The 21,638-nt window shown below is 46.6% G+C and overlaps 2 protein-coding genes across 2 annotated transcripts; one reads left to right on the top strand and one right to left on the bottom strand.

The window, feature by feature from the left end:
• Positions 1-12: 12 nt before the first annotated feature.
• On the top strand, positions 13-3,219 carry LOC129850478 (sterol regulatory element-binding protein 1-like). The gene is made up of 3 exons (XM_055916865.1): positions 13-395; positions 518-629; positions 897-3,219. The coding sequence occupies exons 1-3, from the start codon at positions 33-35 to the stop codon at positions 1,115-1,117; spliced, it is 696 nt and encodes a 231-aa protein (XP_055772840.1). The 5' UTR covers positions 13-32; the 3' UTR covers positions 1,118-3,219.
• A 3,682-nt stretch (positions 3,220-6,901) lies between these two features.
• On the bottom strand, positions 6,902-21,442 carry LOC129850479 (uncharacterized). Its single transcript, XM_055916866.1, has 3 exons — positions 21,094-21,442; positions 20,461-20,510; positions 6,902-13,829 (listed from the first exon to the last, which is right to left on the bottom strand). Exon 3 carries the CDS (start codon positions 9,688-9,690, stop codon positions 8,182-8,184), a length of 1,509 nt encoding a protein of 502 aa, XP_055772841.1. The 5' UTR covers positions 9,691-13,829; positions 20,461-20,510; positions 21,094-21,442; the 3' UTR covers positions 6,902-8,181.
• Positions 21,443-21,638: the final 196 nt, after the last annotated feature.

Here is a 21,638-nt window from a genome sequence, read left to right as displayed (position 1 = left end):
ATGTCTCTCTCTCTGTCTCTCTCTCTCTCTCTATGTCTCTCTCTCTGTCTCTGTCTCTCTCTCTCTCTCTCTCTCTCTCTCTCTGTCTCTGTCTCTGTTTCTCTCTCTCTCTCTCTCTCTATGTCTCTCTCTCTCTCTCTCTCTCTCTCTCTCTCTGTCTCTGTCTCTGTCTCTGTCTCTGTCTCTGTCTCTCTCTCTCTGTCTCTCCCCAGGTGGTCCAGTTGCTGCTGTGTGACCTGCTGCTGGTGATGCGGACCAACGTGTGGCGTCTGCAGCAGAGCTCCAGTCCCGGGGGTCTCTCCTTGCAGGCCTCCCCGGCCGAGCTGCACGGCTTCCAGCAGGACCTCTCCTCCCTCAGGAAACTGGCCCAGAGCTTCAGGCCCGCCATGCGCAGGGTAGGACGTGGAGGAAGACATACACATGTAGACACGGGCACATTACATACAGGCTGATCTAGGTAGATTTCTGACTCCTCACTCATCAAACACTGTTCTCTCTCCTCTCCTCACTCTCTCAGTTGTTTCTTCATGAGGCAACCGCCAGGCTGATGGCTGGGGCCAGTCCCACGCGGACACATCAGCTCCTGGACCGCTCGCTCAGACGCAGAGCCACCCCCGGAGCAAAGACAGGTAACTGCAGAGAGGGGTTTTTGTAGTTTGCGTGTGTGAGAAAGGTTGGAAGTTCTGTGGGTTTTGAGTGCCTTTTTTAAGCTTTTCATAACGAGGTCGAAAGGGACACGGATGCGATATGAGTGTTATCTGTGTAGTATCCCTCTCTGTATCCCCCACAACTCACCTCACCTGTGTGTGTGTGTGTGTGTGTGTGTGTGTGTGTGTGTGTGTGTGTGTGTGTGTGTGTGTGTGTGTGTGTGTGTGTGTGTGTGTGTGATTCTACAGAGGAGTGTGAGATGCGTCCTGGCCAGAGGGAGCAGGCTGAGGCGGTAATGTTGGCGTGTCGCTACCTGCCTCCCTCCTTCCTGTCGGCACCGGGGCAGCGGGTGGGCATGCTGGCGGATGCAGCCCGGACACTGGAGAAGCTGGGGGACAAGCGCACCCTTCACGACTGCCAGCAGATGATCATTAAGCTGGGCAGCGGCACCACTGTCACCTCTGCCTAGACTATACAGAGAGACAGACCAGCCCCCCCCCCCCCCCCCCCCCCCCCTCTCACACACACACACAAATGGATGAAGGAGGTTTTTGGCATTTGGCCTGCGGCTGACGAACAGACATACAGACAGTCTAACTAGACATTGAGAATCATATCAGGCATACAGACAGACAAATAAACATACCTGACAGTTACCTGCCATTAGTTTCATATCACCTGTCAGTAGACAGCTCTCAGAGTGACAGTTTAGCAGGGGAGGACTTCACCCCAGTAAAGTGTTGCTATTGACATTGTTGACATGGTCTGTCATGTAAGCTAGTCATCATCCACCAGGATATATAGGTTCACGGTTCTGTTTCTTTTCTATTCCCCTGCGTGAAATGCACTGTAGTGGCGGAGTGTGTCCACTGGGTGGGGTTCTGGCGCCCTCTGCAGGACTGAAGGTGTGATGGCTGGGAATGTGTGTGAGAGAGGGTGAGAGAAGTGGAAAGGTTTTTACCTGCAGTTATACACTACTAGCCCCATGTTTTGATTGGACGATGCACCTTACAAAGCGAAGCACTCTGTTGTGATTGGCGTGTTTAAACAGTTGCTGTCTGTCTGATTGGCTGCGGTGGGAGGAGCAAACTGCGTTGGGACAGACTGGTCTTTTTGAGGAGCACAACATTTCAGAAAAAAATAGAAATATATCGCATAGAGCAGACGAGTTTCTCTATCATGTTGAAAAGAGGACCATGACAGATCTATACATTGTGTTTCTATCTGCGATGGTCTGAAATGTTGCATCTCTGTCACGTCTTTTAATCTGCACTGGCCCAGAGGGGCTGTATTTGAGGAGTTCTGTAATATTGTGGCTTTTCCTTTTCATATTATTTTCTTTATTGTTGTTGCTGTGTATATATTTTACAGTGTATTTATAATCTGTCTTTGATTTGTTCTGCTGATCAGTTTTTTCCATTGCTCGGGTGATCATTATTACTTCCCACCCTCATTGTGTAGCATAGGCAGAGGCTTGGGGTCCAATGGGGAGTATGTATTCATCCCAAATGGCACCCTATTCTCTATATAGTGCACTACTTCCTATAGACCCTAGTCAAATGTAGTGCACCACAAAAGGGAATAGGGTGCCATTTGGTATGTGTTACTTAACCTATGTTTGTTGCCATAGTTGGTAAGTGTATCAAAAAAGGGGACAGTGTCCATGTGCTTTTGGGGCAAAGGAGTGTCAAAGACCACTCAATATTGTCATCAGACTCATGTGAGCGTTTGCACTGTTGCGCAAGGTATGTGCTGCCATTATGATGATATCAGAAAGAGTTGCAGGTGAGTCCTCGAGCGATAGGCTCCAGTCTAGGGTTGAGCTGCCGGGTCACCCATAACACAACATTGACTTTAATGGGAATGTCCATTCTAGTAATAATTTTTCTATGGTGGTATGACCCCCCCCCCCCCCCCCCCCCCCCCAAGTCACTCCGTTGAAGACCAATAGCTTACAAAAGAGCCTGAGTCTCATCTAGTATTTCTAGATCTCATGATTTAATTGACTCTTGTTATTATCATCTCTTCTTCAAAAGAAGGCCTGTAGCGAGGCTGACACACCCTCTTGTAGTCAGGCCCCTGGGTCCTGTTCACTAGGCCCCAAATGGAAGAAAATAGTTTGTTCTTGTCCAATAAGAAACTGTCCTTTTTGTTTTCCGTTGCGAAACGTTTTTAAAACGTGTTCTCCTTTTGAACAGGGCCCATATGTTAAAAAGACAGAGAGAGAGAGGTGTGTGTGTACAACCCTGTTCCAGAACCACAGTTTTTGTTTTCAGAAGACTGTAAAAGCCCATTTGGTTCTTTAGCATGCTTTTGTTGTGTTTATCCTGTAATAGTGTATCATTGTAAATGACTGACTGAGGGACACTGGACTGATGATTCCTTCCCAGTGTGTTGGGTCAGTCTGTGGTGTGACTGTGTTAAATCATCGCAACCACATCTGAACATGTAGTATTATTATTATTTTGTTTCTTAATCAACATATTCTTTCCTTCCCTGTCTTTCTCCTTCTTTGCTTATTGGTTTATTCCTGGATATGTAAATAAAAATACAATTTTGTAAGGAAATGCCTCCAGGTCTCTTGTGGTGCTTTGATGGGGGGGTGAGAGAAACTGAAACTACCAAACTGTTGCTGATCCTACAAGAAAATCTGATGTTCCCTTGAGCAAGGCACTTAACCCTAATTGCTCCAGGGTTGCTGTTGATAATGTCTGACTCTGGCTGTGACCCCACTCTCCGAGGGTGTCTCAGGGGGAGTGGGATATGCAGAAAACACATTTTATTTAACCTTTATTTAACTAGGCAAGTCAGTTAAGAACAAATTCTTAATTCCAATGACGGCCTAGAAACAGTGGGTTAACTGCCTGGGTTAATTTACACATGCTATTATTACACATGTGTATATGTGTGAAATAGGACAAATATAAGCACCTGCCAAATAATTATAAAAATGTCAAAATGAAAACTAATCATGAAAAACTATTTAGTAAACTGAAATAAAATAATCAACAAACCCGTTTGAAACCATAGTTTAAGTATATTGCTATCTTTGGCTCAAAAACGAACTAAATAAAATAAAAACCATCATGAAAATCTTTTAACATGTTTTCGGGAAAAAATCCATGCTTTTTGGGGTTTGTCACGCTGCTGAATCTGGCGGGTAAATGCGTCCAGGAGATGGAGATGTTGTGCGTTGCTGTCACCATACTAGAGTATGTGACCGGAGCTGGAGCGGAGCTCGCCCAATTTGACTGGAGTGTTGCGCGAGATTCCCAAAGGCTGGGGCGTCCAATTTTGCTCCAGTGCCGGTCAACAAGCGCTCACTTTACGAGCTCAGTGCATGCATGGCCCAGCATGCATTTGTAGTCTACTTGTGTGCTGCTACAGCCCCTTGCTTTAGTTACTGTCATGGAGTTCACTACATATGTTCGTAAAGAAACTGATAAAACACACAGGTGAAAAATCAAGGTGACTTACAAAGATGAGGACAAGAGCAAGAGAGGGATTGCGGACATGTAGTGTCCACAACTAATAATCAATGTGGAATCTGAAAAGATACTTATCCCAAAATCATGATGGTGTACTTATGTGCACATGCTAGCAGAAAGGAACGAGGTGGGTAGATAATTGTCATTGTAGCAAAGTATTTATAAACACAAGATAAGATCTCTTATACATTTCGTTCATTTTTGTTCTATTATCTATACAATAGGCCATAATTGATTTTGGCCCTGGCATATTCCCATGTTCAAGGAGCTTTCGGTTTTGATTTGGTTATTTTACCTAAAAAAAACGTTAGGCCTACCTATAGACATTTTTTAAAAACAACTCTGCATCTCTGCCCAACCTGGCAAGAGGGGCCGAAAGGTTGTTTAGCATCCCCAGTGGCTCTGAACGTTTGGAGAGGGTATTCTCAGCTGCTGGCCGCCTCTCCAGACATCATCACATGAGCCTGAAGCCACGGACTGGCAAAACTCATGTTTCTAAAAATGAATTCAAAGACATTAATAAGTCATTTTTCGTTTAATTTGTATTTCATTCTAAGTAAGTCACAGCCTATATGCGCAATTTATAGACTAATGATTTAATACAACGAAATGTTGTTTAAAAACGGAGCGCTTTATGTCCCTACCAGCCGAGTGTTACACTCACACATGCTTCACAAATTAATTCTTTGTAGGCTATAGCCTTGAAATAATTGAAATAACATAGACTGAATAATTCATTTTTGCTCCTTGTCTCCTGACCTATTTAGAGTGTTTATATGATGTTTAAGACATGGAGCCTAATTGAAATGATGCGTGCTTCTTACATTCACCGTTTCATGTTTATTCAAATACGTTTCATTCAAATCCATATGGTTTGGTTTCAATACTTCAATACCAATTGGTAGGTCCAGGTTTCACAAAAATAGATGGGTGTTGATTGGAGTGAATTTGGAGGGCAGTTTGTTTCTTCCTGTGAGCACACAGCAGTTTTTAGCAGAGGGTGGGAAAGGACATGGAGCACAGAGCGGTGGACAAGGTGGTCCATAAGAGAGCGAGAGGATTTCCAACCACAACTCTGCTCACAGGCTCTGCACCACACTAACAGAAAACGAGCATTTATACAGTCATTTGGGATACTATCAGCAGTAAAATACTGTGAAAGTTTTACTGCAGCATGCTGTCAATTATGGTGCATTATGGGAACATTTTTCTTTGTTGGGGGGTTGCTGTATTTTGAATGGTACAGTTACTCCACCCCACAGAATACAGTACCATATGGCATTTTTGGTGGGTTGAAAACATTTTGACCACTAGTGGTGCTGTTGTTTCTGTCTTATTAACATATTTTGATGAGTGTCTTACAGGAGGCTATAATAAGAGTGCTGTACCAATTTAACTGGTATGTGGTAGTAATGCCCCATCAATTTAAAATAGGGGACAGATTAGAGTGGCAGCAAGTCTTAAACCTTTAATGCTTGAGCATTTTTCCATGTCTTTTTTAAATCTGTTTTGCCCTGTAGTCGCTGTCAGTTTGGAAAGACATGCCCCTGAACTTTGGCGATTACAAGGATTTTTAAATGTCTTGCTTTGGGCTGGGTGTGTCAATGTGTAGTTCATACATGCAGAATTAGTCTTACCTCAATTGGCCACCAAATTCCTAGTTTGAAAGCAACTGTTTTTCCTAGAACTGTGCTGCACAATGTTTCCTACATTTCCCCCCACGTGGGCCAGCCCCGTAGCAATTAGAGTTATAGCCTGTGCTTGACTTGGACTGAAATAGGTGCCAGTACTCATTTTGGGTGCCGGTTTTATTTATATTTATGTGCAGGAACTCCACAATACTGTTGAGATAATAAGAGGTGCAGGAGATCCACAATACTGTTGAGCTAATAAGAGGTGCAGGAGCTCCCCAATACTGTTGAGATAATAAGAGGTGCAGGAGCTCCCCAATACTGTTGAGCTAATAAGAGGTGCAGGAGATCCACAATACTGTTGAGATAATAAGAGGTGCAGGAGCTCCCCAATACTGTTGAGATAATAAGAGGTGCAGGAGCTCCACAATACTGTTGAGCTAATAAGAGGTGCAGGAGATCCACAATACTGTTGAGATAATAAGAGGTGCAGGAGCTCCCCAATACTGTTGAGCTAATAAGAGGTGCAGGAGATCCACAATACTGTTGAGATAATAAGAGGTGCAGGAGCTCCCCAATACTGTTGAGATAATAAGAGGTGCAGGAGCTCCACAATACTGTTGAGCTAATAAGAGGTGCAGGAGATCCACAATACTGTTGAGCTAATAAGAGGTGCAGGAGATCCACAATACTGTTGAGATAATAAGAGGTGCAGGAGATCCACAATACTGTTGAGCTAATAAGAGGTGCAGGAGATCCACAATACTGTTGAGATAATAAGAGGTGCAGGAGATCCACAATACTGTTGAGATAATAAGAGGTGCAGGAGCTCCCCAATACTGTTGAGATAATAAGATGTGCAGGAGATCCACAATACTGTTGAGATAATAAGAGGTGCAGGAGATCCACAATACTGTTGAGATAATAAGAGGTGCAGGAGCTCCCCAATAATGTTGAGATAATAAGAGGTACAGGAGATCCACAATACTGTTGAGATAATAAGAGGTGCAGGAGCTCCCCAATACTGTTGAGATAATAAGAGGTGCAGGAGCTCCACAATACTGTTGAGCTAATAAGAGGTGCAGGAGATCCACAATACTGTTGAGCTAATAAGAGGTGCAGGAGCACCACAATACTGTTGAGATAATAAGAGGTGCAGGAGATCCACAATACTGTGGGCTAATAAGAGGTGCAGGAGCACCACAATACTGTTGAGCTAATAAGAGGTGCAGGAGCTCCACAATACTGTTTAGATAATAAGAGGTACAGGAGATCCACAATACTGTTGAGATAATAAGAGGTGCAGGAGCTCCACAATACTGTTGAGCTAATAAGAGGTGCAGGAGATCCACAATACTGTTGAGCTAATAAAAGGTGCAGGAGCACCACAATACTGTTGAGATAATAAGAGGTGCAGGAGATCCACAATACTGTGGGCTAATAAGAGGTGCAGGAGCACCACAATACTGTTGAGCTAATAAGAGGTACAGGAGATCCACAATACTGTTGAGATAATAAGATGTGCAGGAGATCCACAATACTGTTGAGATAATAAGAGGTGCAGGAGATCCACAATACTGTTGAGATAATAAGAGGTACAGGAGATCCACAATACTGTTGAGATAATAAGAGGTGCAGGAGATCCACAATACTGTTGAGATAATAAGATGTGCAGGAGCTCCACAATACTGTTGAGATAATAAGAGGTGCAGGAGATCCACAATACTGTTGAGATAATAAGAGGTGCAGGAATTCAAGAACTAGAACATTTGAGGTGCCGGTACTCCTGCCCATGTCAAGCACTGGTCCTAGCCAATGAGCTTCAGCCCTTTGCCATTTGAGTGACAGCTAGCAAGATGTGCACACACAGCACAGCGAGAGAGAGAGCAATGACGTGGTGCACATATCTGCCCATACTATATGTGACGTAGTACGCAATATTCGGCGACCACTTTTGTCTTGTGAATGCATCTTTCAGAATTACATTCTAAAAAGTATACAAACGTACTGCAGAATCTCTTTAAAGTCTCTAGAAGTGCAAGTAATATAAACCACCAAATATGTATTGATTTGATGTAATGTATAAACACCTGACCTTTCAGCCAACCTGCTTGTACCAATTCCATGTAATTACAGTAAAATACTGTGAAATACAAACCCCATCTCCCCTCAATGAATTTCATTCATTCATCCAGTCAATTATTCACACATTCATCATTCTACGGTATTATACTGTGTCATTACACAGTACTTGCTTTGATACTGTGTTTAGATTACAGTAGGTGTACTTGTCACGATCGTCTAATGAATTAACGAACCAAGGCGCAGCGTACGTAGAGTTCCACATGTTTAATCAAATGAAACTCACAAAAACAACAAAGAAGAATAGACGATACGTGAAGCTCAAGCAGTGCTCACAGGCAACTACACAGAAACAAGATCCCACAAAACACAGTGGGAAAATGGCTGCCTAAATATGATCCCCAATCAGAGACAACGATAAACAGCTGCCTCTGATTGGGAATCATACCAGGCCAACATAGAAATAAATGAACTAGATCACCCACCCTAGTCACACCCCGACCTAACCAAAATAGAGAATAAAAAGGCTCTATAGGGGAGGGTCCTTGTGGGCATCTAGCGTCGGTGGCGGCTCCGGTGCGGGGCGAAGTACCCACTCCGCTCGTGGATTTGCCAGCATCGGTGGCGGCTCTGGTGAGGGACTTTGCTTCCGCCCAGACCACGGGTCCGGCCATGGAGCCGGGTAGAACGCCGTGCCCGGACTGGGCATCGGCGCAGATGAGGGCCCCGGCCATGGAGCTGGGTTGTACGCTGCACCCGGACTGGGCACCGGAGCCGAAGAAGGCTCCGGCCATGGAGCTGAGATGACCGCCGTGCCTGGACTGGGCACCCGCGCAGAGGAAGGCTTCTCCCATGGAGCGGGACTGGAAGCCGTGCCTGGACTGGACATCGGCGCAGAGGAAGGCTCCTGCCATGGAGCCGGACTGGACGCCGTGCCTGGGCTGGACATCTGCGCAGAGGAAGGCTTCTCCCATGGAGCGGGACTGGAAGCCGTGCCTGGACTGGACATCGGCGCAGAGGAAGGCTCCTGCCATGGAGCCGGACTGGACGCGGTGCCTGGGCTGGACATCGGCGCAGTGGAAGGCTCCTGCCCTGGAGCTGGAGGTTCTGGACCGTGGACCGTCACAGGAGGTTCCGGACCGTTGCAGGAGGTTCCGGACCGTGAAACATCGTTGGAGGTTCCAGACTGTGAAACGTCGCCGGAAGCTCTGGACTGTGAATCGTCGCCGCAAGCTCTGGACTGGGAACCGTCGCCTGAAGCTCTGGACTGGGGAGGCGCACTGGAGGTCTGATGCGTGGGGCCGGCACAGGTGGCACCGGACGGGTGACACGCACTTCAGGGCGAGTGCGGGGAGCAGGCCCAGGGCATACCTGACTGGGAAGGCGCACTTGAGGGAGAGTGCGAGGAGCAGGTACAGGACGTACCTGACCGGGAAGGCGCACTTGAGGGAGGGTGTGAGGAGCAGGCCCAGGACATACCTGACTGGGAAGGCGCACTTGAGGGAGAGTGTGAGGAGCAGGCACAGGACATACCTGACTGGGAAGGCGCACTTGAGGGAGAGTGCGAGGAGAAGGCACAGGACGTACCTGACCGGGAAGGCGCACTTGAGGGAGAGTGTGAGGAGCAGGCACAGGACGTACCTGACTGGGAAGGCGCACTTGAGGGAGAGTGCGAGGAGCAGGCACAGGACGAACTGTACTGGGGACACACACTTCAGGGAGAGTGCGAGGAGGAGGTGTAACAGTATAACTTTAAACCGTCCCCTCGCCCCGACACGGGCGCGAACCAGGGACCCTCTGCACACATCAACAACTGACACCCACGAAGCGTCGTTACCCATCGCTCCACAAAAGCCGCGGCCCTTGCAGAGCAAGAGGCAACACTACTTGTAGGTTTCAGAGCAAGTGACGTAACTGATTGAAACGCTAGTAGCGCGTACCCGCTAACTAGCTAGCCATTTCACATCCGTTACACTCACCCCCCTTTCAACCTCCTCCTTTTCCGCAGCAACCAGTGATCCGGGTCAACAGCATCAGTGTAACAGTATAACTTTACGTCGTCCCCTCGCCACGACCCGGGCACGAACCAGGGACCCTCTGCACACATCGACAACAGTCACCCACGAAGCATCGTTACCCATCGCTCCACAAAGGCCGCGGCCCTTGCAGAGCAAGAGGCAACACTACTTGTAGGTTTCAGAGCAAGTGACGTAACTGATTGAAACGCTAGTAGCGCGTACCCGCTAACTAGCTAGCCATTTCACATCCGTTACAGAGGCACAGAACGTACTGGGCTGTGGAGGCGCACTGGAGACCTGGTGAATAGAGCTGGCACAGATGGTGCCCGGAACGATGACACACTCCGCACGGCGAGTGCGGGGAGCTGGCGCAGGACGTACTGGGCTGTGGAGGCGCACTGGAGACCTGGTGCGTAGGGCCGGCACAAATTGTACCGGAACGGTGACACACACTTCAGGGCGAGTACGTGGAGGAAACACAGGAAGTACCGGACTGGGGAGACGCACTGGAGGCCAGATGCGTGAAACCGGTCCAGATGACACCGGTCTGGTGTTACGCTCCTCAGCACGCCCACGCTGCAGCACTCTCATTGCCACCACCTCTCTCCGGAATCTTTCATCGAGTTCCTCCTTCGACTCCCGACGGTCTCTGGCTCATTCCTTGCCTCCGCCGACCACCCCGTGTGCCTCCCCCCCAAAAATTGGGCTGTCTTTTGGGCTTACTCTGTGGCCGCGAACCCCGGCGTCGTCGCTGTCCTCCCTTCTCTCCCTGCGTCTGCTTCCATGGAAGGCTTTTGTCTCCAGCCATAATTTCCTCCCAAGTCCGGGATGTCTTCTCCTCCTTTATCTCCTCCCAAGCCCAGGATACCTTCTCTTCCCGGGCACGCTGCTTGGTCCTGTTGTGGTGGGATCTTCTGTCACGATCGTCTAATGAATTAACGTACCAAGGCGCAGCGTACGTAGAGTTCCACATGTTTAATCAAATGAAACTCACAAAAACAACAAAGAAGAATAGACGATACGTGAAGCTCAAGCAGTGCTCACAGGCAACTACACAGAAACAAGATCCCACAAAACACAGTGGGAAAATGGCTGCCTAAATATGATCCCCAATCAGAGACAACGATAAACAGCTGCCTCTGATTGGGAACCATACCAGGCCAAGATAGAAATAAATGCACTAGATCACCCATCCTAGTCACACCCCGACCTAACCAAAATAGAGAATAAAAAGGCTCTCTATGGTCAGGGCGTGACAGTACTGCAATATGAAATACAGTAACTTACTTGCCACTTTGCTGCCTGTAAGTTACTGTCAAATTCACAGCAAGCCCTTTACAGTGTAGCTATCACTAGCTAACAGGGAAACATGTCATTATTCTTACATGTACTACTAAAGTTAAAAAGCATTGGATTGGTGTAAACATGGTTTAGTGTGTTTACAACATATTTTTTGCACCAGTCTCAGCGCAATTTCTTTTTCTTCACATTGAGATTGACTTAGAAACCGAACCTAACTTATGACCTGACCCATGACCTTATGTACTACTGCTGATCCAATGCATGCTTTCTGTCCTTAACACTGAAACTGAAACTAAATCATATAACAACGAATAGAAATATGTCGATACAACTAAAAGTAAATAATAACTAGCAAGTCAGGTCTGAAAATGAACTGAAACTAAACAGAATTTAAAATAGAAAGCAAAATTCTAGAAATGTACATGACTACAAAAAACCTAAACTATAATAGCCTTGGTGTGTGTACTGTGTGTGTGTGTGCACCTTTGTGTGTCATGACATGTCTATTCTTACATCTGTATTTCTGTCCTCACAGTCTGTCATTAATGATCACCAATGTGTGTCTGTGTGTCAGTGCAGATTTGGAAGAAGATGACAAAAAAGAACAGTCCTTGGTCTGGGCAGCATTGAAAGGTGCTGGTATATTTGACATTGGCGTTACAAAAACATTTCACACAAATTGATGCTGTGGTGTCATCGATTCAAACAATGAAAACATGAACAATAAAAAAAACTGCATGCTCAACTTAGAACGAGTGACATTCCCAAAAGTCTCTTTTTTTAATGGATTCTTTTAATAACATTTTTATAAGCAATAACATATTCATTTTATAGAAAATAAACATCTCTAGGAAATACTATACACAATTATATTAGTACATCACATCTTACATTTAAACCGCGTCAAATACTTATATACACCATTAAATAATGAGAGCATCATAATCAAGAATCAGAAGAAGAGGTTTGTGGTGGGATGCTTTGCTCTTGTCTGTACTGTACGCCCTAACACTGTATGTGTCCACTGATATGAAGTACTAAAGTACTGTACACTATATCCTAAAGTAGTACTGAAGTACTGTACACTACACCCTAAAGTAGTACTGAAGTACTGTACACTACACCCTAAAGAGGCTGTCTGTGTGTGTGAGAATGCTGCAGTAAGGGGAACAGGCTACGCTACTCTGAGTGCCACATACAGAAAAAGGAATGAGAGAGACACACTTGATGTGGAGTCAGAAAACTGAAACAGTCCGAATATGGACACCGTACAACAGTCACGGTTCCCCATTTAATGGGGAGGACTGTGTTAATGTACGGTGTCCATATTATGACATATTTGAGTCTCTGTACGGTTGATTCAGCTCTATGGTGCTGAGAACTCAAGTCGTGTAGGACTAAGAATTTATTGGAGTCGAATCCTTGTTCATTTTTATGGAGCCAGCAGCCTTTGGTGATGGAGATGATGGACAGAGATATTGAGGAAGAACTGTGGTGAGATGAGATGACATGACGTGTGAGATGATGCGGGCCGGGCCCTAAGCCCTGACCTTTAACCTTTATGGTGATGATGTGGCGTCTACTGTACATCATGTTGTATGAGCACACGGCTGAACTTCGACTCGGTGACCCCCAGAGTTTTGACTCCCCCCAATATCCAAATTAGCACACTGCCCACTTAGAATGAAGCAATGTATAAGGCATGCATTCTAAGTAGTACGCTAGTGTGAATATTGAAACCTAGATTTTTATAAAAATGTTTAATTGAACACAAAGCGGGACAGATACCAACGCTGACTCAATGGTGTCGTATAGCCGTAATATGCACATCAAAATACATACCGGAAGAAGAGCGTTATATTAAAATACCGTTATTTTTTCTTTCTGTCAATATCAGAATCATATTTAGAATCTGTTAAAGCACGCAATGTACAATTTTTATAACACTTAAGCGCACATCGAGATACATCCAGGGGAGGGGCGGCTTCTTTTGACGCATGACATCTTGAATTGGAACACGCTCGTTCCCTTCCTTGTACAAGCACACACACAGTTGATGTCACACACACACCGCGACCTGGAACTCGGACAGCATAGCCGGAGGGGGCCTATTCTGGCCAATCGCAATCCACCAGGTGTCTAAAAATGATAGCGACCGTTCCAGAGGCAGAACAGTGCAGCGTGAATTTAAAACAGCTCCCTGTCTCGCCCCTTCTCTCTCCCCCACTCTCTCTGGAGGGGTGGTCTCTAAGTAACCATGGCTGCCAGGTGTCTAGACTCCAGACACAGACAGACAGGGCTGTGAAAGACTCTCTCAAAACACCGCAGTCCGTCTGTCCGTGAAGGAGACTGTCTATCAGACAGACAATGCAGTCTCTCTCTCTGTCTGGTTATCAGGGGTGGCTGAGATATAGCAGTGCCGTTGCCAGGGGTTACGGGGGTTGCTCTGAGGGACCTGCTGTCTAGTGTCTGTATTGCTGCCATCGGTGGTGCCTCAGAGGATCCCCAGCCATCCCCATTGGCCGATGCGTCTGTCCGTCATAACGTCTCATCATGACTCATCATCATCAGGTTTGGGTGGGGGGATGTCCTATCTGTCTGTCTGTCGTACTGCATAGGTGATGCTCACTGGGGCTGGGTAGTGCTCTATTTTACAAAGCCTGGAAGACAAAGACAAATTATGTATGAGGGCGATTGGTGTTCACTTCAAAACAAGTGCACAAAGATAATGTTATATATGAAAAAAATGAATATTGTGCTTTTGAGAGTGTATGGATGATCTGTGTGTGTTGTGTCATACTGTCTGCAGGTTCAGTAGGTCTCTCTCTCTGGACATATGTACTCATGCCTGCTGAAATAGAACACACCAGCACTCACAGCACTGCAACGTGTGTGTGTTATTCTCCATGGCCAGCGCAGAATGGGACCTTTAATTGCCATGGTCACTGCAAACATGAAAGCTGCAGTGTCTGTGTGCTTGAGTCTCTGCTCTGAGCTAACATGAAAGCTGCAATGTCTGTGCTTGCGCGCTGGTGTGTGTGTGTGGTTGTGCACTACTGTAGACATGAAAGCTAGCTGCAGTGTGCGTGTGGTTGTGCACTACTGTAGACATGAAAGCTAGCTGCAGTGTGTGTGTGGTTGTGCACTACTGTAGACATGAAAGCTAGCTGCAGTGTGTGTGTGGTTGTGCACTACTGTAGACATGAAAGCTAGCTGCAGTGTGTGTGTGGTACTGTAGACTTGAAAGCTAGCTGCAGTGTGTGTGTGGTTGTACACTACTGTAGACATGAAAGCTAGCTGCAGTGTGTGTGTGGTTGTGCACTACTGTAGACATGAAAGCTAGCTGCAGTGTGCGTGTGGTTGTGCACTACTGTAGACATGAAAGCTAGCTGCAGTGTGTGTATGGTACTGTAGACATGAAAGCTAGCTGCAGTGTGCGTGTGGTTGTACACTACTGTAGACATGAAAGCTAGCTGCAGTGTGTGTGTGGTTGTGCACTACTGTAGACATGAAAGCTAGCTGCAGTGTGCGTGTGGTTGTGCACTACTGTAGACATGAAAGCTAGCTGCAGTGTGTGTGTGTGGTTGTGCACTACTGTAGACATGAAAGCTAGCTGCAGTGTGTGTGTGGTTGTGCACTACTGTAGACATGAAAGCTAGCTGCAGTGTGCGTGTGGTTGTGCACTACTGTAGACATGAAAGCTAGCTGCAGTGTGCGTGTGGTTGTGCACTACTGTAGACATGAAAGCTAGCTGCAGTGTGCGTGTGGTTGTGCACTACTGTAGACATGAAAGCTAGCTGCAGTGTGCGTGTGGTTGTGCACTACTGTAGACATGAAAGCTAGCTACAGTGTGCGTGTGGTTGTGCACTACTGTAGACATGAAAGCTAGCTGCAGTGTGCGTGTGGTTGTGCACTACTGTAGACATGAAAGCTAGCTGCAGTGTGCGTGTGGTTGTGCACTACTGTAGACATGAAAGCTAGCTGCAGTGTGTGTGTGGTTGTGCACTACTGTAGACATGAAAGCTAGCTGCAGTGTGTGTGTGGTTGTGCACTACTGTAGACATGAAAGCTAGCTGCAGTGTGCGTGTGGTTGTGCACTACTGTAGACATGAAAGCTAGCTGCAGTGTGTGTGTGTGGTTGTGCACTACTGTAGACATGAAAGCTAGCTACAGTGTGCGTGTGGTTGTGCACTACTGTAGACATGAAAGCTAGCTGCAGTGTGCGTGTGGTTGTGCACTACTGTAGACATGAAAGCTAGCTGCAGTGTGCGTGTGGTTGTGCACTACTGTAGACATGGAAGCTAGCTGCAGTGTGCAGTAGTGGAGGATGGAGGATGCAGCTGGCCAGTGAACCGGCTCCTGTGAAAGACAAGGTGGGAACGCCTATTAACTACACTGGTGTGGTGCTTCCCCCCTTTTCCTCGGCAGTCTCTCTCTCTCTTTCTATTTCTCTCCCTCCCTCTCTCCTTCTCTTTCTGAATCTCTCCCTCTCCATCTCTATTTCTTTCTCTTTCTGAATCTCTCCCTTTTCATCTCTAATTCTTTCTCTTTCTGAATCTCTCCCTCCCTCTCTCTCTTTCTCTTTCTGAATCTCTCCCTCCCTCTCTCTCTTTCTCTTTCTGAATCTCTCCCTCCCTCTCTCTCTTCTCTTTCTGAATCTCTCCCTCCCTCTCTCTCTTTCTCTTTCTGAATCTCTCCCTCCCTCTCTCCCTCTCTCTTTCTGAATCTCTCTCCCTCCCTCTCTCTCTTTCTGAATATCTCTCCCTCCCTCTCTCTCTTTCTCTTTCTGAATCTCTCCCTCCCTCTCTCTCTTTCTCTTTCTGAATCTCTCCCTCCCTCTCTCTCTCTCTCTTTCTGAATCTCTCCCTCCCTCTCTCTCTTTCTCTTTCTGAATCTCTCCCTCCCTCTCTCTCTTTCTCTTTCTGAATCTCTCCCTCCCTCTCTCCCTCTCTCTTTCTGAATCTCTCTCCCTCCCTCTCTCTCTTTCTGAATATCTCTCCCTCCCTCTCTCTCTTTCTCTTTCTGAATCTCTCCCTCCCTCTCTCTCTTTCTCTTTCTGAATATCTCTCTCTCCCTCTCTCTTTCTCTGTCTGGATGTCTCTCCCTCTGTCTCTCAGTATTCTCTTTCTCTTCTGTCGCTCTCTATATTCTCTCTCTTTCTCTCTCTCTATATGTAGTCTCTGTCTCCCTTTCTCATTCTCTTTGTATCTCTGAGTCTCTCTGTGATGTAACGGCCCGCTGCTCTCCTTTTGTTTCTACACATCTGTAGAGAACACAAAAACAGCCTCTGTTTGTCTCCTACTGTGTGTGTAATATGTGTTGTGAGTGTGTGTGTGTGTGTGTTTGTGAACATTCACAATGTTCATATGTTTTTGTGTGAGTTTGCACAATATGTGCCTGCTGTTTGTGTGTGCCTGTGTATATGTCTGCCTGTTGTGTGTATGCGCTTGCCTGTATGTGTGTGGGTGCCTGTGTGTGCCTGTGTGTGTGCGCTTGCCTGTGTGTGTGTGTGCCTATGTGTGTGTGTGCGTGTGCCTGTTGTGTGCGTGCGCTTGCCTGTGTGTGTGTGTGTGTGCCTGTGTGTGGGTGCCTGTGTGTATGTATGCCTGTGTGTGTGTGCTTGCCTGTGTGTGCCTGTGTGTGTGTACCTGTGTGTGTGTGTGTGTGTGTGTTTCTGTGTGTGCAGCGGTTCCCTGCCCATGTGAGATTGCTCCCTTCCTCCCTCTTTTCCTTCCTCCATCCCTCCTGCTGGTGTCTGTGTCTGTGTTGTAGAACAGTGAGAGGAGGAGAGCAGAGGAACAGAGAACAGAGGCAGAGTTCCATGGGGGGGGGGGGGGGGGGGGGGGGGGGTTGTGCCTGGGATTGTGTCTGTGTATCTTCTGCTCTCTGATTAGGCTGCTCAGTCTGCTAAATTAGCATCGCACAGACCTCTCTCTCTCTCTCTCTCTCTCTCTCTCTCTCTGTGTGCTTCTATACGTGGGAGGGGAAGAGAGGAGGGAGGGGGATAGGATATAGGGACAGGAAAGGAGAGAAGAGAGAGAGGGAGGGAGAGGGGAGGGGAGATGGAGTGAGAGGGGAGGAGAGGTGGAGGGAGCGAGGGGAAGGCAGGGGGTGGGCGTGATGCTTTTTTGATCAGCAGCCAGATTTTCACCCTTGTCTGTCAGTCTACACAGAGGAGAGGAGAGAGGGATGGTGAGAATAGAGGAGGGAGGGAGGGGGAGAGTAGAGGAGGGAGAGGAGAGGGGTGAGGAGAGAGGAGATGAGAGAGAGGCTGCTGCTTCAATGCACCGCTGCTCCCTGCTGAATGTCAGTACCCCTCTCTCTCCCCTCCCCCTTCCCTCCATCATTGACCTTCCTCCAGAGTGCAGTGTGGCGATACCGCCGCCAGATGGCGCCTCCCATAAAGAAAACTGCAACCTTGGAAATCCAAACAAAACAGGAAGAGTGGGCTGCTAATGTAATCACACTCCCACTTTCAGTCATAACAATGCACAGCGTGGCTGACTAATGTTTTCCGAGAGGTGCAGTGTGAGAGGTAGCTAGTGGGATAAAGTGTAGGATGATTTGCCATTTTGTCAAGGTCATTCGTAGGACTCCCTGTGCAGTCATTTAAAATGAACAAATGTAGCAGATGACATCTTAATGTGCATAGGGCTTCATCCCAAATGGCACACTATTAACTATGTAGAGCACTTCCTTTGACCAGGGCCCTATATGGATGTTAATTAATGGGCAACATACATTCCACAACAGTAACATTCTTGTTCCTATGCATAGAATGTGTTTGTCATTAGAACATTGGGTGCCGACATGGATGACAGTCAGCTGAACTCTGCCAACCCAGTTGGAGCTGGGTTCCTATCCTATGTCTGCTACCCTTTTAGCTTGGTGCTGAACGCTCTATTATGGTCTGTGTTTAGTGATGGGAGGGAATCGACAGGCTGACCTCCAGCCCTGCAGAATGCTGTGTGAGACCAATCAGTGTTCAGTGTTCAGGTGGCGTTAACAGTGGTGTTAGTGGACTGGCCAGTCAATAGTGCTCAGCGCCAGGCAGAGATGCCTGATAGGCTGTTGCCACGGGAGATGCAGAGACACACGACCTTGGTTACACAAACCCTCTGTCTCTGTCTGTGTCCGACTCTCTCTCTGTCCATTTATAAGTGTGTGTCTGTCTGTTTATGTGTGTGTGTGTGTCTGTTTATGTGTGTGTGTGTGTGTCTGTTTATGTGTGTGTGTGTGTGAATGTCTCTCTAAATCTCTTTTTCCTTACTCTCTGTCACTGTCACTATATGTCATTCTCTGTATGTCTGTCTTTCTGTCAAAAACTGAAATTGAATGTATTGTAATATCACAATATTTTAAATTCCTAACCAGAGGGGCTAGAGAGATGGGAGTCTTGGATTATAGGAATGTTTACGGAGACAAAAGTAAAATTATTCTGATGTGTATCGTTCTGTTCTCTCAGGGTGGGTGAGTCTCCAGAAAAAGACAGGAAAGTACAGAAGAAGCCAAAGAGCCCTCCCACTAACAGGTACAGTAGAGAACAGTGCTGCCCCCTACTGACTGCACATACGTGGCTCTGACTGTCTCTTATACTTCACATCGCTTACTGTCTCTTATACTTCACATCGCTTACTGTCTCCTATACTTCACATTTCTGACTGTCTCCTATACTTCACATCTCTGACTGTCTCCTATACTTCACATCTCTGACTGTCTCCTATATTTCACATATCTTACTGTCTCCTATACTTCACATATCTGACTGTCTCCTATACTTCACATCTCTGACTGTCTCCTATACTTCACATCTCTTACTGTCTCCCATACTTCACATATCTTACTGTCTCCTATATTTCACATATCTTACTGTCTCCTATACTTCACATATCTGACTGTCTCCTATACTTCACATATCTGACTGTCTCCTATACTTCACATCTCTGACTGTCTCCTGTATTTCACATATCTTACTGTCTCCTATACTTCACATATCTGACTGTCTCCTATACTTCACATCTCTGACTGTCTCCTATACTTCACATCTCTGACTGTCTCCTATACTTCACATCTCTGACTGTCTCCTGTATTTCACATATCTTACTGTCTCCTATACTTTACATATCTGACTGTCTCCTATACTGCACATATCTTACTGTCTCCTATACTTCACATATCTTACTGTCTCCTATACTTCACATCTCTTACTGTCTCCTATACTTCACACCTCTTACTGTCTCCATACTTCACATATCTGACTGTCTCTTATACTTCACATCTCTGACTGTCTCTTATACTTCACATCTCTGAATGTCTCCTATACTTCACATATCTTACTTTCTCCTATACTTCACATCTCTGACTGTCTCCTATACTTCACATCTCTGACTGTCTCCTGTATTTCACATATCTTACTGTCTCCTGTACTTCACATATCTGACTGTCTCCTATACTTCACATATCTTACTGTCTCCTATACTTCACATCTCTGACTGTCTCCTATACTTCACATCTCTGACTGTCTCCTGTATTTCACATATCTTACTGTCTCCTATACTTCACATATCTGACTGTCTCCTATACTTCACATCTCTGACTGTCTCCTATACTTCACATCTCTGACTGTCTCCTATACTTCACATCTCTGACTGTCTCCTATACTTCACATCACCCTCTCTCCCCCTCAGGATCCTGAAGCAGTCAGGGTCAGAACGCCTCAGTCCCAGGTCAGTTAAACCGACAGGGGTGAGTACAGTCTCCAACCTCTCACTACTTCTCCCCCTCTCTTTCTTTCTCTGCCCTTCTTCTTTAATTCCTTATCTCAAAAAAATAAAAACTCATAAAAAATAAATACTACAATTTTAATTTATAATGAATAAAAATCACCCCATCTCTCCCCTTTCCCCCTCTCTGTCTGTCAATTTAAGTCTGTCTGTCAGGAGCTGGTACAGAAATACCCCGGAGGACAGAGTGAGGCGCTCAGACAGCCTGAAGAAGCAGAACTCCCTGGGCTAACTGGTTCCTCCCTCAGTCCCTCTATGACCCCTGACTCTCTGACCCTTGACCCTTGACCTCTGGGCCTTCTATCAGCCCCATGTTCCACTATGGTTCGACCACCACCAGTGCAACTAGTCCCTCTGATCTCCCTCTGACCTCCCTCTGATGGTTCAGTCCAGTGCTCTCTGCCCAGGACATACCCTATCCAATGGATTGTTGCTATAGTTACATAGATTTTTCTACTATTTATCTCCCTTTTGCATGTGTACAGACGGATTCTGTTTATGTGCTTACCTCGTGTTTCGGACATTTCAGTGAAAAGTTGTCGTCTTGGAACATGCAGCCTGAGAGAGAGAGAAAGAGAGAGAAGGAAGGAGAGAGAGAGTGAGAGAAGGAAGTAGAGATAGAGGGAGAGATGGAAGGAGAGAGAGACATAGAGAGGGAGAGAGAGAAGGAAGGAGAGAGAGACATAGAGAGAGAGAGAGGGTAGTAGGGAGAGAATGATAGGATGAGGTAGGTTGCAGCCATGGTGTACTCTGCAGGATTAAACTGGTCCTTCAGTTCCTCTCAGTGCTGCCTCTGTGAGGAGTTCTAATCCCCACTGTACCTACTGATGGCATGAGGTAATGTGAGGGGAGGCCATACCTACATACAACATATGCTTATACACAAATTAACACACACACACACACACACACACACACACACACACACACACACACACACACACACACACACACACACACACACACACACACACACACACACACACACACACACACACACACACACACACACTACCTCCACCCCTTCATTCCCCCCTCCCCCCTTCACCCTTCCCTCCTACTCCGCCCATCCCACACTCCTTCTTGCCCGCTTTATCCATCCCTCTCTCCTCTCTCTCTCTCTCTTTCTGAGGGCTCTTACCTATCTCCTTGGCGCAGATGTAGTGGTATTTGTGAGGGCAGCCTTTCCAGCAGCAGCTGATGGAAGCGCCCACTCTCTGGCACTTGGAACAGCTCTGGAGACCAGGCAGACAGACAGAGAGAAAGACAGACAGAGGGACAGACAGCCAGACAGCCAGACAGAGAGACATAGAGCCATACAGACGGGCAGACAGGCAGACAGACAGTCAGACAGTCTCCAGTTAATAATAAAGCATATACTTGCTGTTGCCAACAATATGTCACTGTGTCCAACATGTCACTGTGTCCAACATGTCACTGTGTCCAACATGTAAAAGTGTCCAATATGTCACTGTGTCCAACATGTCACTGTGTCCAACATGTCACTGTGTCCAATATGTCACTGTGTCCAACATGTAAATGTGTCCAACATGTCACTGTGGCCAACATGTCACTGTGCCCAAAATGTCACTGTGTCCAACATGTCACTGTGTCCAACATGTCACTGTGCCAAATATGTTTCTGTGTCCAACATATAAATGTGTCCAATATGTCACTGTGTCCAAC

The sequence above is a fragment of the Salvelinus fontinalis genome, unplaced genomic scaffold, assembly GCF_029448725.1.
Source record: "Salvelinus fontinalis isolate EN_2023a unplaced genomic scaffold, ASM2944872v1 scaffold_2053, whole genome shotgun sequence".
NCBI lineage: Eukaryota > Metazoa > Chordata > Actinopteri > Salmoniformes > Salmonidae > Salvelinus > Salvelinus fontinalis.
This window is presented reverse-complemented; position numbering and strand designations above follow the sequence as displayed.

What these genes read in the sequence shown, in the direction of transcription:
- LOC129850479 (XM_055916866.1), bottom strand. Translation starts at nt 9,690, where the DNA reads ATGGGTAACGACGCTTCGTGGGTGTCAGTTGTTGATGTGTGCAGAGGG.
- LOC129850478 (XM_055916865.1), top strand. Translation starts at nt 33, where the DNA reads ATGTCTCTCTCTCTGTCTCTGTCTCTCTCTCTCTCTCTCTCTCTCTCT. An exon ending in TCAGGCCCGCCATGCGCAGG is followed by an intron (nt 396 to 517) that starts GTAGGACGTGGA and finishes TCACTCTCTCAG; the next exon opens with TTGTTTCTTCATGAGGCAAC. An exon ending in CACCCCCGGAGCAAAGACAG is followed by an intron (nt 630 to 896) that starts GTAACTGCAGAG and finishes GTGATTCTACAG; the next exon opens with AGGAGTGTGAGATGCGTCCT.